At 51.5% G+C, this 13,832-nt stretch overlaps 1 protein-coding gene and 5 non-coding genes across 6 annotated transcripts; 5 read left to right on the top strand and 1 right to left on the bottom strand.

The window, feature by feature from the left end:
* Positions 1–548: 548 nt before the first annotated feature.
* On the bottom strand, positions 549–620 carry TRNAA-UGC (transfer RNA alanine (anticodon UGC)). Its single transcript has one exon. It is a non-coding gene; the product is annotated as a tRNA-Ala (tRNA).
* Positions 621–923: 303 nt separating this feature from the next.
* Positions 924–995, top strand: TRNAD-GUC (transfer RNA aspartic acid (anticodon GUC)). The gene has a single exon. It is a non-coding gene; the product is annotated as a tRNA-Asp (tRNA).
* Positions 996–3,617: 2,622 nt separating this feature from the next.
* TRNAF-GAA (transfer RNA phenylalanine (anticodon GAA)) lies at positions 3,618–3,690 on the top strand. The gene has a single exon. It is a non-coding gene; the product is annotated as a tRNA-Phe (tRNA).
* Positions 3,691–3,850: 160 nt separating this feature from the next.
* On the top strand, positions 3,851–3,922 carry TRNAD-GUC (transfer RNA aspartic acid (anticodon GUC)). Its single transcript has one exon. It is a non-coding gene; the product is annotated as a tRNA-Asp (tRNA).
* Positions 3,923–4,211: 289 nt separating this feature from the next.
* TRNAA-UGC (transfer RNA alanine (anticodon UGC)) lies at positions 4,212–4,283 on the top strand. Its single transcript has one exon. It is a non-coding gene; the product is annotated as a tRNA-Ala (tRNA).
* A 2,651-nt stretch (positions 4,284–6,934) lies between these two features.
* UBC (ubiquitin C) lies at positions 6,935–9,072 on the top strand. Its single transcript, XM_014598519.3, has 2 exons — positions 6,935–7,040; positions 7,390–9,072. Exon 2 carries the CDS (start codon positions 7,396–7,398, stop codon positions 8,995–8,997), a length of 1,602 nt encoding a protein of 533 aa, XP_014454005.2. The 5' UTR covers positions 6,935–7,040; positions 7,390–7,395; the 3' UTR covers positions 8,998–9,072.
* Positions 9,073–13,832: the final 4,760 nt, after the last annotated feature.

Below are 13,832 nucleotides of genomic sequence, written 5' to 3'. Positions count from 1 at the left end.
TCCTCTATGATGACCACCCTAGTCCCAAGTCAGTCCTTCCACAGTGTTAATGCACTTGAACTCCTGCACGTTTAGACAGTGGCCTATTCCTGCTTGCTGCACAATCATTTACTGTGCAGTAAATTTAAGCCAGCATAAATGCACGTGTAGACATGGCCATGGGCCACAGATCTGCTAACTTCATCTGTGTTCAGCTGCCCTTGGCCCAGAGGAGTTTGGAAATCTAGGAGCCTGAGCAGGGCCTTATTTTCACGCCGGCAATGCACCGTAGCCCTTTTAACCCTGCGTAGAACGGATTCCTTCCGGCACTTGCAAGTGTTTTTTAGCACCGCTCTCCCTGGGGGCCACAGCGCAGCCCTTGGAGGGGCAAGGCCACGCGTGAGCGTTTGTTGCAGTCCTTTTGCATCAGCTTTTCTCCAGGAAAGGGGAGGTTGGGAGCTGCTCGAACCTAGCAACTGTGCCCATCCCTGTGTGCACTGGGGCTGGGAGGAGAGGTCTGGGCTTGGCTGCTATGGAGGGGAAGAAAACCAAAAAAAAAAAAAAAAAAGTGGAGATGCCGGGGATTGAACCCGGGGCCTCATACATGCAAAGCATGCGCTCTACCACTGAGCTACATCCCCTCGTTGCAAAAAGTTCTGCAAAGAGGAGGGACATGGCCGTCCTGAGCTCCTCCCGGGAGCAGTGAGAGTCATTTGCTCCCCAAGCCTGCCTCCGCGCTGCACTGTGCGGCTGGTGCATGCACTGCCAGCCTGCTCCTTGCACCCCTTGCCTGCCTGCCAGGGCACCCCCGGGGGCATGGGCTGGAGGAAGGGGAAGGGGAAGGGTGCTGCAGCCCAGGGGTTAGCAATGCTAGCCACAGCAATTGCTGGGAGCAAGCGGTGCACGCTGCCAAAGTGCAGCCCAGGGGCGCTGCTCTCAGCCACTCCTCGTTAGTATAGTGGTAAGTATCCCCGCCTGTCACGCGGGAGACCGGGGTTCGATTCCCCGACGGGGAGATTGCTAGATCTTTTTTTCCTCCTACCCCAGCTTGTCCTCACTTCTTGCACGGTTGAGGAGGAGAGCTCAGCTCTTTCTTGCAAGCTGCAGCCTTGGCACAGAAGCTCCCTACACCTGGATTTATTTAAGGACCCATTGTGTAGCTTTTCAAGGGGTGCATTTGCCTGGAAGGCTCCAGCAAGCAAGCGCAGCGGGCGCACGTGGCCTGCCCACCTGCATAACCTGCACCCTGCAAAACTCGTGCCCACGGCAGCGCTCGCACTCTGCAGCTGGACACGAGGCCTTGCAAGGATCCCCGGGGTGATCTCTGCAGAGCCCTCCCTGCTGCCAAGGGCCTGTTCTGGTGCCCCGGACATGCAGCAGCAAAGCAGGATGGGGCAGGGTGTGCAGAGGGAGGACAGGTTTGCTATGAAGCTCCCAGCAGCATCCCTCCTTGCTGGCATGCAATCAGCCTCTCCTCTTCATGGCGAGAAAGAAAAGCAGCGTGCTAGGCCACAAAGCTCCAGTGCTGGAGGCAACGGTGTTTGAAGCTGCAGGGTCCGTGGAGGTGTGCTGGCGTGCATGGGCAGAGCCAGAGGCTATATCTGTGGACATCTCCGCAGCTAAAAATGGTGATAGAAACCACCGTGCGGCTTTGCTTCCTCTTCAGCACTTCCTCCTTTCTAAACGGCTCTTTCAGGTGTCACAAAGCCGCAGGGTTTGGAGGCTTCAGTGCCCACCGTTTCCGGTCGGTTGAGCCTGCACTGACACGAATACATCCAGCGTTTCCTGCAAGGGTAATAAACAGGCTGTTGTGACGCTCCCGCCACGTGAGACTAACTGCAGTGGTTTTAAGAAGACACGGGGCACGTCTACACGTTCATTTAAAGCGCAGTAGTTACTGCGCATTTACTTCCGTATTTGCTTAATGAAGTACTAACTAAATGCTAGTAACTACTGTGCAGTAGCGCCAGTGAATGCCTTTTTTGTGACGCTATTGCACAGTAGTCTGCTGATATTGGGCGGTAGCGTTTTAGCGCTGTTTGTTTTGTCTCTGGACTGTCATTTTTGGCATTTGGCTCGGTTAACTTACGCCTGCCGGTCCGTGCATATTATAAGAATACAAATCATTCCTCCCCATTTGCCAAACAGGCAGAGAACAAGGATTTAGCTGAGGCCAAGATCTTCAACAAATGCCAGGGAATGAAGCAGCTGGAGCTGGTAATGGAAGTGCCTCTGGACTGAAGCAGGCAGTCCCTGGCACAAGGCTGGGCGCAACGCTTGGTTGGCGAGTGCGGTGCTTGTCAGCTGATTACTGAGCCTGATTTAACTTTTTGGCCGTCTCATTAGTGGGGCTGAGTAGAAGAGCATGCAGGAGTGCATTGCAACTTATTAAAATGCCAAACTCTGCTGGCTCCTAAAGATTGCCCTGCAGATATAACAAGGGGAAAGACTCCAGGGGTCATTATTTATTCAGATGAAGAGCTGGTTCCCCCAGTAAAGTCCAGTAGGGGAAGAAAAAAAATCATCAGCGCTCAGTAATGCTCAGTGAGCTTACTCTGCAGATGTGTGCATGGCCCTTGAACCCCTTTGGTGTCTGCGGACCCGCTGGCACGGGCGGGGAAGTTCATCCAGTACTTTCTGCTTCTCTTTGCTGAATTGGACCCACCAAGCACAAGATTAAACAAATGTGTAGGTCTGTGCAGGAGCAAGGCTATGGCTTTTAGAGTCGAGCTGTAGCTGAGGAATGGCTCACAACCAGCTTGTACTAGACCGCGGAGGGCAGACCTGCACCCAGGCATGGGCGAACCGGGGGACCGGACAGAAATGAGGCCTGAAAACAGTAATTGTCTGATTATTATTATCATTATCTCTGGCAAAGGGAGGGCCAATACTAAAAGTTATGCCAGGACCACCAGGAGTCGAGGTACGGTATTGACGGAGGGGATCTTAGCCACTTTCCCTGCGTTTCCTATTGCTCTCTTGACTTCACGATGACTTTTGCCATTGAAGTAGCTCTACAAAATAGGACAAAAAAACCCGTGTGTGCTTAAGTATGGCGTCTACCCCAGCCCTGCCCCATATAGACTGAGCCGTGAACCCCTACACCAGCTTGCACGGGGTCCAAACTCGCCTGAACGGTTTGATTTCCCCTGCTTGGATGTCTTCCTCTATTGGACAGGGAAACAATGCCCAGAATTAGCTCTGGAGCAGGGGAGTTAGGGGCCCAGGCTCTGAACCAGACTGGAAATGCTGGACGCTGCAAGGGAGAGAGGAAGTGTGGGGAAAGCCCAGGTCAGACCCACTTCAATCTGCTTTCAGCCTCCACTCTGGTGCTGTGCGGCACAGGATGCTGGGCTAATGCACCCGCTGCATGGCAGTCCTGGGAGTGTAAAACAAGCACGTTGCACACCCCTGAGCCTGCAGAAAGGGTTGTAGAGGGCTTTGCGGAGGCATGCATCCCTCCAGGCCCTTCGCCCACTGCCACCCCACTGCTCTCGGGCCAGAAAGGGAAGGCAAGGTGCAGTTGCCAGCCCTGAGCTGCTGCAGATTCAAGAAAGGAAAAAGGAAACCCACAGTAAGGAAGGGATGGGTGTGCACTGTACACTGGTATCTGGGTCGTGCAGCGGGCTTCAGTATCTGCCGAAATAGCTCAGTTGGGAGAGCGTTAGACTGAAGATCTAAAGGTCCCTGGTTCGATCCCGGGTTTCGGCAGATCTTTTTCAGCTTCAGACCTGCCATTTGCAGCGACGGCTCTTGCTAGGTGCATGGCGAAGGGGCCTGCGGTTGCGTTTTGCACCCTGCTTTTGCCCTGCAATGCTTGCACCCAGCCCAACTCTGAAAGCGGATCCCGGCGGGACTGGCTCTCAGCTCCTCCTCGTTAGTATAGTGGTAAGTATCCCCGCCTGTCACGCGGGAGACCGGGGTTCGATTCCCCGACGGGGAGAGCACATGCATTTTTTATTTTTTTCTTTTCCTTTCCTCCCCCCACGTGTAGGTTTGCAGCTAATTTCTTGCTCGCTTTTTTATTTTTTTTGCAAAGATCAAAACCCAGTGCAACACCCAGCGCCCCGCAGGACTGGTGCATTCACCCGGTGCTTTTTAAGAGCCACCTCTTTGTGCAAAAAGAAAAGAAAACGGGAGGGACACATTTCCCCTCGAGGTGCGGGGCTTTTGCACGGGCTGGAGCCGCCAGCGCAGCCAGATCCCGCGTCCGGCGGGGCAGGGTGCAGAGCGGGGATGTAGCTCAGTGGTAGAGCGCATGCTTTGCATGTATGAGGCCCCGGGTTCAATCCCCGGCATCTCCACTTTTATCACCTCTCTCTTTTCCTCCGTGCATGTGTACAATGTGCACAGAGGAGGACGGAGACTGCTCTTTGTGAAGACAACCCGGTGGTAGGAAAAGCCTGGTTGGAGGCTGCAAACACAGAAGGATTATTAGAACTGGTGGCAGCTGATCTTTTATTAGCTATTTGCCAAAAAAAATAAATAAAAGGCTTGATTTGCAAGCTTTGCTAGCACAGGCACCCTGCCTCAGGCAGAGGAGAGTGCAAAGACTGGAAAAGTGCGGGGAGGCAGAAATGAAAATGCATGTTTCGAAACGCAGAAGGCCCAATGGGCGTGTCCCATTTGACACGGGGTACCGCAGTTACTCTGCATTGCGCCCGGCCCCAAGCGTCTACTTGCTTTACAGATAAACCTGGAAAGAAGATCCCTAAAGAAGATCCCTGCCCCGGGGGGGGGACTAAACCTGGAAAGAAGATCCCTAAAGAAGATCCCAGCCCCGGAGGGGTTTACTAAACCTGGAAAGATCCCTAAAGAAGATCCCAGCCCCGAGGGGGGTGTTACTAAACCTGGAAAGAAGATCCCAGCCCCGAGGGGGTTTACTAAACCTGAAAAGATCCCTAAAGAAGATCCCTGTCCCCGGGGGGTTACTAAACCTGGAAAGAAGATCCCTAAAGAAGATCCCTGCCCCCGGGGGGGTACTAAACCTGGGAAGAAGATCCCTAAAGAAGATCCCTGCCCCGGGGGGGTTACTAAACCTGGGAAGAAGATCCCTAAAGAAGATCCCAGCCCCAAGGGGGGTGGGTACTAAACCTGGAAAGAAGATCCCTAAAGAAGATCCCTGCCCCGAGGGGAATTACTAAACCTGGAAAGAAGATCCCTGCCCCGAGGGGGATTACTGTAGCTGACTATCCTGGGCCGTGAGTGGGGGTGATAGGGCCCAGGAGCCGGGCTCTGCAATGCGAGGGGCTGTGCACGGCCCAGCGCGCTCCTCTTGCACGCTATTAAGGGCATCACGAAGCTCAGGGCAACCCCGCGCAGCCCTGAGTCGATGCCTGCAGCTGGCACGGCCGCACACATCGATCACCTGCACAGCCATGACACTCTGCACGAGGCACCAGCGGGCACCGAGTCTTTCACCCCCAGGGGTGACTTCCTTGCCCTCCCCTTAACTGCCCCAGAAGCAGCCTTGGAAATGCCAGTTTCACAACTGCTCCGCTTGTCAAGGTTTTTCGTAGCAGCCTTGAAGCCGTGATCAGCCTTCGGAGATGGTTTTGGAGATGACGCTATCACAGCCCTGACTGAGAGCACCGTGTGCTCAGTGAGCGCTGCTTGCGCTCAGTCTGGACGTGCACACTCGGGGAAGGGCAGAGCCTCGTTTCAGGCCCAAGGCAATGCCCGTCAGTGGTGCGCCCCGCGCAAGCGAGAGGCAGGAGACAACGAGGGAGTGTGACAGGTCTCATCTCTAATGCCTCAGGATCCAGCTCAAACCATGCAGGAGAGGCCTGTGTGTGCAGGACTCAGGCCGGAGGCTGACATTCGCCCCCGCTGGCGTGGGCCAGGCCGTCTACACAGACGAATAAGACAGATGCAGGGTGTAAAACTGAGCTAAGTTTCCAATCAGTGGCAGTGCCCGAAAGCATACAAATCAAGACTTTTATTTTTTCCAAATATCGACACTTTCCTATTCATGCTGTGAAACCCCCCTGCACCAGAGCAGCTTGCTGCGTGATTTGTAGATGGGTTATTTTTAAATCAAACAGCAATAAGCTCACCGCCACCCTTTACTGCCACGCTAGCCGACACACTCTGCAGACTGGAGCTACTATTCACACCCGGTGACGAGGAGCGCCCACAATACGGCCCCCTGCCTTGCAATCCCAGTCTTAGTTTGATCCGAAACCGAGGGACCTTTGCTTGGGCGACCAGCTGGAAGTTTGGCTGCTTGGAAGCATAATGCAGAGTAAGTTGGAATAAGAGCAGAGCACTTCGGGCTGCAAGGGAAGGGTTTTGGGTCCGTGCTAAACGGAGGGAGCGGCGTCTCCGGGAGCCGCACGCAACAAGCGTCTTGTTCTTGGTTGAGCCCGTCTGCTGCGACCGGCGTGGCGCTGACCCCAACCCGGTTCACAGGAACAAGACGCGCAGGCCGAATCCCCCTTTGGAGCTAATAAAGGAATCGAGTGGGGTCCTTTGGCTCCAACAAAGGGATCTAGCGGGGTCCGTTGCATTTAAATGTTGATCCTTTGGATGTAATAAAGGAACCAAGTGGGGCGCTTTGGATTTAAATGGCGACTCTTTGGATCTAATACGGGAATGTAGTGGGGCCGCTCAGCTGCAACAGGGATCTATCTATCTGGGATTTCTTTGCATTAACCAAAGGACTGTGATCCTTTGGCTGCAACAGGAATTTGTGTGTCATTGGCTCTGGCAGAGGGATCTACTGTGAACCTTTGTTCCCAGTAAAAGAATCTAGCTCGATCCTTTGGCTTTGGCCAGGATCCTGTGGCTCGCCCTAGTGGGGTCCCTTGCGATCGCCCGCACCCCTTCGGGAGGGGGCGGGGCGGAGCACTCCCCGCCCCCTGCAAAAGGGATTGTGTTCTGCTCGTATCCTTCCGCGCGCCCCGCCCCGCCCCCTCCACTAGCGCCGGACTAGCGGTGAGATAGTTCCAGCGGAGGGATCTCGGAGGAGGCGGTTCTATAAAAGGTCCGGTGGCGATAGGAAGTACAGTCAGAGTCGATCGGACGCCGTGTCGTTAGGAGCTACGTAGCCTAGTGCCGCGGTGAGTGCCGGGAGGGGGAGGCGAAGATGGCGAAGCGGGGGTGCGGGGACCGGGGGAGCCGCGGCGAGGCGGTGCCGGTAGCGGCGGCGGCGCGGTGGGGGCAGGGAGGCCTGAGGCGCAGCCGCGAGCGCTCCAAGATGGCGGCCGGCAGGACTGGACTGGGGCGGCCGCGCTAGCCCCTCCCCCTAGGGTGACGCGCGCGCCCAGTGGCTGTGACGTCACTGGGAGGGGCGGGGCCCCATCCGGCCCCGCGCAGGTCTCCCGCGCTGCGGGGTCATGGGTAGGGTGGAGGTGCCTTGAAAACGTGCAGGGGGTGCTAAAGAGTGTCCTTGTGTCTTGTGTCACGCAGGTAAACATGCAGATCTTCGTGAAGACCCTGACGGGCAAGACCATCACTCTCGAGGTGGAGCCCAGTGACACCATTGAGAACGTGAAGGCCAAGATCCAGGACAAAGAAGGCATTCCCCCCGACCAGCAGAGGCTCATCTTTGCTGGCAAGCAGCTGGAAGATGGACGCACCCTGTCCGACTACAACATCCAGAAGGAGTCCACCCTGCACCTGGTGCTGCGCCTGAGGGGTGGCATGCAGATCTTCGTGAAGACCCTGACGGGCAAGACCATCACTCTCGAGGTTGAGCCCAGTGACACTATCGAGAACGTGAAGGCCAAGATCCAGGACAAGGAGGGCATTCCCCCTGACCAGCAGAGGCTCATCTTTGCTGGCAAGCAGCTGGAAGATGGCCGCACCCTGTCTGATTACAATATTCAGAAGGAGTCCACCCTGCACCTGGTGCTGCGCCTGAGGGGTGGCATGCAGATTTTCGTGAAGACCCTGACTGGCAAGACCATCACCTTGGAGGTTGAGCCCAGTGACACCATCGAAAACGTGAAGGCCAAGATCCAGGACAAAGAAGGTATTCCCCCTGACCAGCAGAGGCTCATCTTTGCTGGGAAACAGCTGGAAGATGGCCGCACCCTGTCCGACTACAATATTCAGAAGGAGTCCACCCTGCACCTGGTGCTGCGCTTGAGAGGTGGCATGCAGATCTTCGTGAAGACCCTGACGGGCAAGACCATCACTCTCGAGGTGGAGCCCAGTGACACCATTGAGAATGTGAAGGCCAAGATCCAGGACAAAGAAGGCATTCCCCCCGACCAGCAGAGGCTCATCTTTGCTGGCAAGCAGCTGGAAGATGGCCGCACCCTGTCCGACTACAACATCCAGAAGGAGTCCACCCTGCACCTGGTGCTGCGCCTGAGGGGTGGCATGCAGATCTTCGTGAAGACCCTGACGGGCAAGACCATCACTCTCGAAGTGGAGCCCAGTGACACCATTGAGAACGTGAAGGCCAAGATTCAGGACAAAGAAGGCATTCCCCCCGACCAGCAGAGGCTCATCTTTGCTGGCAAGCAGCTGGAAGATGGACGCACCCTGTCCGATTACAACATCCAGAAGGAGTCCACCCTGCACCTGGTGCTGCGCCTGAGGGGTGGCATGCAGATCTTCGTGAAGACCCTGACTGGCAAGACCATCACTCTCGAGGTTGAGCCCAGTGACACTATCGAGAACGTGAAGGCCAAGATCCAGGACAAAGAAGGTATTCCCCCTGACCAGCAGAGGCTCATCTTTGCTGGGAAACAGCTAGAAGATGGCCGCACCCTGTCCGACTACAACATCCAGAAGGAGTCCACCCTGCACCTAGTGCTGCGCCTGAGGGGTGGCATGCAGATCTTCGTGAAGACCCTGACCGGCAAGACCATTACCCTGGAGGTGGAGCCCAGTGACACCATTGAGAACGTGAAGGCCAAGATCCAGGACAAAGAAGGCATTCCCCCCGACCAGCAGAGGCTCATCTTTGCTGGCAAGCAGCTGGAAGATGGCCGCACCCTGTCCGACTACAACATCCAGAAGGAGTCTACCCTGCACCTGGTGCTGCGCCTGAGGGGTGGTAACTGAACTAGCTATATACTGCTGGCATTCATGTGATTATTTCACTGCACTTCATCCCAATAAAGCTGTTGCATTCACTAAGTCAATGTCTCTTTAAATTACACTAGTAAGCAAATGCTTAGTTGTAGTTCATGTAGTGTGGCAAACGTTATAGCTGACAAACCGAATTACTGTCCCTTTTAGTATATTACCTTCACTGCAAGGGCTGTGCATGTTGAATAGGTGATGAGGTCTAAATGTCAAGTTTCCCTGAATTCTTGTAGTATGCTAACTCTGGCATTAGACTAACCTTTTAACAGTCAACATTAGACTTTACCCCTCCAGTAGCCAGTTCCTAGTCAAATAAGGTAAATTAATTGCTTAGACAAACCTCAGAGAAAATGAGTGACTAATGGAAGATGCAATGTATGTGGATTAGTGGCCAGATAGCTTCTGTGGGCTGATGAGTTGCAAGTATTTGAGGACTTCAGGATCAATATCTTTTATGGGAGAAGGAAGACAAGTTAAGATTCCCTGCAAACTTTATGCAGCAGTACAAAATAACTATGCAATACATCTGCTTAAGAGATCTCTGCAGAGGAATAAAAGGTAGAAGACTACAGGTATTCTAAAAGGTTAGTGTACATGTGCATCACCTTTAAGACTGCTCAAGCAAATTAAGCTGCTTTTGAGCTGAAGGCTTGTGGGTGTTTGTATGGCAGCACTGCTTCCTGCTAGAGTTCTTGCACATGCCTTCTATTTAAAGAGACTTTCAGATTTGCTATATAGCATTTGTGATCACAACTAAATTCCATAAACAGTATGATGCTATGGCCGGGTTATCTGAAACAGGTAATTCAGATAGCATTTCTGATACCTTTGTACTGAAGACAAAATTAAGCATGCTATAATTAAAACAGTAGGCGTGTAGATCAGCAAGTCAAATGTATTGTTTTTTGCCCATTGCACAATGAGGCCTGTGCATCTAAAACTTGTAATCAGTAAATTAGAATATTATTACAGTTGGGACTTCATGATTCCAACTTCTCACTACCAAGAGAAGGAAGTCAAATGCACTAAGCTTAAAAACTTGCTGGAATAGCTGCCAATCGCAAGGAAGGGTGCACATCAGATCTGCTACAAGAGAGAACTAGCTAGAGAGATTGGGTTGGCTCAGCAGTACCAGGTAGGCATTGCAGTCTAGTGCATCACTGCGTCTCAAGTCTGTATACTTGATAGACTGCACTTGAAACTGGGCAGCTTCTATATGAAACAAGAATCTTCAACTTTGGGTTGTTAGTCCTAACGCCAGTCACCAGAAGCATTGCGGGGGGGAGTCTCCTAGTTTATGCTGTATCTGCTTTTGCAAGGGATGAATAATGCCCACTTTTAAAATGGAAAACTTATAGTTACATATGGATACTATATAGTATAGTTACATAAGTGCTACTGCTATCAGTGAAAGAACTGATTCTAAAAAGTGGCAGCAACTTTGATTTACCTGCATCTCTTAACCTTGTATCCATTTGTGTAGTTCCCCTGCCCCCCAGTGGAGAGGGCGAACCCCTGCCTCTGTCTTCCTACCTTGCCCCTCCCTCTCTCCCACTTAGTTTAGGCAAACTTAAATGGTTTTTCCTTGAATGGCAATCAACCAAGGGGCTGCTGAAATCTTACTATTCAAATACAATTGGCTAAAACAAACTATGAACCCTGCAGCGTATCTTGCATTCAAACCAATGGGTTTTTGACTTGCAAGGGATGGCCTACTAGGTATTTGGATGCAATCTCAAAACAGGAAGAGTGATGGGAGCAATCCAGCAGTTACAACTCAGTTCTGAGACACCACTCCAGTGCTTGCTGGAGACTTGCTTATGTCTGAAAAAATTTTAATGCGACTTGAATGCTTGTAATTGAATAAAAATGACTGAATTGTGGATCTGGTTTTCTGGCTGAGGTTGAGCCTACTTACTACAGTTCTAAGTTTGTCTCTTCCCACCCTCCCTCCCTCCCTATACCTCTTGTGCTTATTAACGGTACCTTTGGTATAATTCAACATATTGAAGAGGGCCAAAGTTGTACTTTGAATGTGTAGTCAAGAATGGTTGAAGAGAGCTTGATCTACTTGAATTCCACACTGGTTTGAAGTGGGCAGGGTCACCTATGGGGGGAGTGGGAGGGAGAAATCAGTAGCTCTTACTACAAGTTAAAAAATGGAAAAATGAGTTTAATGTCAAATGCCTTGGCTATAAATGGATAAAAACAAGGACCATAATGTAGTTTGATAGAGGTTGAGTCTTGGGTATTAGACTAAGGGAGAATGAGGGGGGAAGAGGGGAGGAACTGGGTGTTTTGAACAAGACCTTGACAACTGAGTTTGGCAAGGTACAGAATGAGACTTGCTGTGAAAGTAGTGAAAAGAAGGGAGTGAAGGTACAGGCGTGTGGGCAGGAGCATACACATTTCGATATAAATGGACAAGATTAAAAGCATTACACGTACAAAATATAATGCAGTATTGTATCTGCCATTGGAATGTATGACTATAAGACATAACCCGCAATAAAAAAAAATGTTCAAAAAGGGTGTTGTTTATTGCCTCAAGCTGGAAATATGAGTTGATGGGACTGGTTTTCCTCCAGCTTAATTACATTTCATAAACTTTGGGGTAAATGGATGTAGAGGGTGTTGATGCAACCACTCACTGTGCAAGCCAAAAAAAAAATCAAAGCTTGCCTGCAGGGTTCAGAGCCTTTATGTTCCCACCCATAAACATTTAATAACAAAAAAAATACACATTTCTAAATACTGAGTACCACCAGACCTCTGGTTGTAGGGAATTATTAGAGAAAAATGGCCATTTGGCAGAGCTTTTCCTATAACAGTTGAGATGCTGAGAGTTCCCAAGGTCTGAGTCTGCTTCCTTTCTGGGAAAGAGAGACGTGCCCCTTCTAGGAGTGGGGGCAAAACAGAAAACATTTCTATGATACTCATTTACTGTTGGGGAAATACAGGCACAGCCTCTGGTCCTTACAGACCATTGAAACCTGACTTGCAAGAGATAGGTCGTGACCGTACTAAGCCAGACTTACACAAGGCAGAAAGATGATAAACTAAAACTGGGCAAGAAAAGGATGTGAGAGGCTAATTCAGGTTTTGCAGCCCACCTTGCTCAGGATTGGGGCGAGATGGCAATTTCAACACAGTCTCTTGCTGTTCAGACTGCTGAAGGCATGGGAGTCTTCGAGCCGCGGAGGTGGAAGCTGTCCTGGCCCAGCTCGATCCTGGTACATATGTCCCTCTAGAGCAGTGTTTTTCAACCCGTTTTTGTACCAGGACCCGCTTGTCAACACCGATAGCCAGGTCCCAGCCCCCCAGTGTGGGGCAGGGGGTGGGTGTGTGGGGCAGGGGGGACCAAGCAGCCCCTCGCAGTCTGCAGGCCTGCAAGAGAAAAGCCCTGGTTTCCCATGGTTTTTTCCTTTAAAGGAGAACCCATTTTTAAAGTTTGAGTCAACTTGGGTTGAGATGCACTGCTCTAGGCTGTATGGAGGAATGCTCCAGGTAGCTAGGAAGTGGTGGTGGTCATCTTCCCTGATCACAGGAAATACATTTTCGTGTATCTAGCTAGAGAAGTTTCTTCCCAGGTCTAGTACCTTTTGGCGTATACAAACCAGTCATTTAGGTGAAACATTGATAAAGGGTCATGGCTTTGTGCCCCCAGAATTCAAACAGTTGAGATTTGACCTTCCTTCAGATGCACCGCATGCAAATGTGACACGGCTTCAAAACGTGCTCTTACCCAGCTGCCTTGTCTGGCTAATAATAGGCTGCAAAATGTAACAAGCCTACTGAAACCAGGCAGACGCTAGCTTGGCTGCACATATCAGAAAAATCTAAGTGAACAGAAGGTTGCAAAGACAAGCGTGAATTTGAAAACGCCAGAGTAAAGATTGCCTGTGACCTTAATTTGGCTCTGTTGCATGTGGGCACCACACCAGTCTTTAAATACATGACCACATAGTACTATTTCAACAGATCTCCTGTCTCACTCAGCCCAGAATAGCAGTGCTCACAGCAAAACAGGATTCTCTTTAATCCAAATCATTCAATGTGTGGCCCGGGGGCCTGTTTGAATCCACTTCCATCGCGTTCCCCATATGCCTGCGGTGGGTTTACTGATCTTGGCTTGGGTCGCCAGCCCCATCGCAGAAGCGAGTGGGTTGGCGTTACAGAGAAATGCCAGCTTTGCCTCCGCGGCCCAGAGCAGAGCCATGTCCAAGCTGTAGGTCGGAGCAATGAGCAAGTGGAGCATGTTCAGTGAGGACAGTTTTGAAAGCAATTTCCGCTGCTAAAACCTAGCAAGGCTCTGCCAAGCACGTACAAGTGAAGGGTTTGCACAGGCTTATTGACCAGATGTGTGTGGATTTTTGCAAGGGAAGGAAAAAACCAAAAACAAACCCTAATGAAAAGGTCACAGTTGTGCTTCATTTTAGTCCTTGCTCTAAATCTGGGGGGAGAGGGACACTTTCCTTGCCTCTGACAAATTCAGCCTGCGGCAGAAACCCAACGTGGAAAAGTTCAGGCCAAGAAACGCAAGTCTGGTAGCAGCTGCAAAGCAACTAAAAACAAGCTCTTGAAAGAGCAACAGTATTAGAGGAGTCTTGCATTTTCCAGTAAGAAGAGATGCAGGAGACTAGAGACCGGTATTGCAGGGATAAGCCAAAGCAGCAGCATTTGGATCAGGACCCTGGCACTCATTTTCACGTGGCCCTGTCTCGGTAGGGGTCCTGCTCTCCTCCTATGATGTTGTTGCAGATAAACCCGGTTCCAGCTGAGCATGTTGCTCTTTGGCCTCTGATGCAAGC

This window comes from Alligator mississippiensis, chromosome 10 (genome assembly GCF_030867095.1).
Source record: "Alligator mississippiensis isolate rAllMis1 chromosome 10, rAllMis1, whole genome shotgun sequence".
NCBI classification, from domain to species: domain Eukaryota; kingdom Metazoa; phylum Chordata; order Crocodylia; family Alligatoridae; genus Alligator; species Alligator mississippiensis.
The sequence above is the reverse complement of the archived record's forward strand: the minus strand, read 5'-3'. Positions and strand labels throughout refer to the sequence as shown.

What these genes read in the sequence shown, in the direction of transcription:
- UBC (XM_014598519.3), top strand. Translation starts at nt 7,396, where the DNA reads ATGCAGATCTTCGTGAAGACCCTGACGGGCAAGACCATCACTCTCGAG.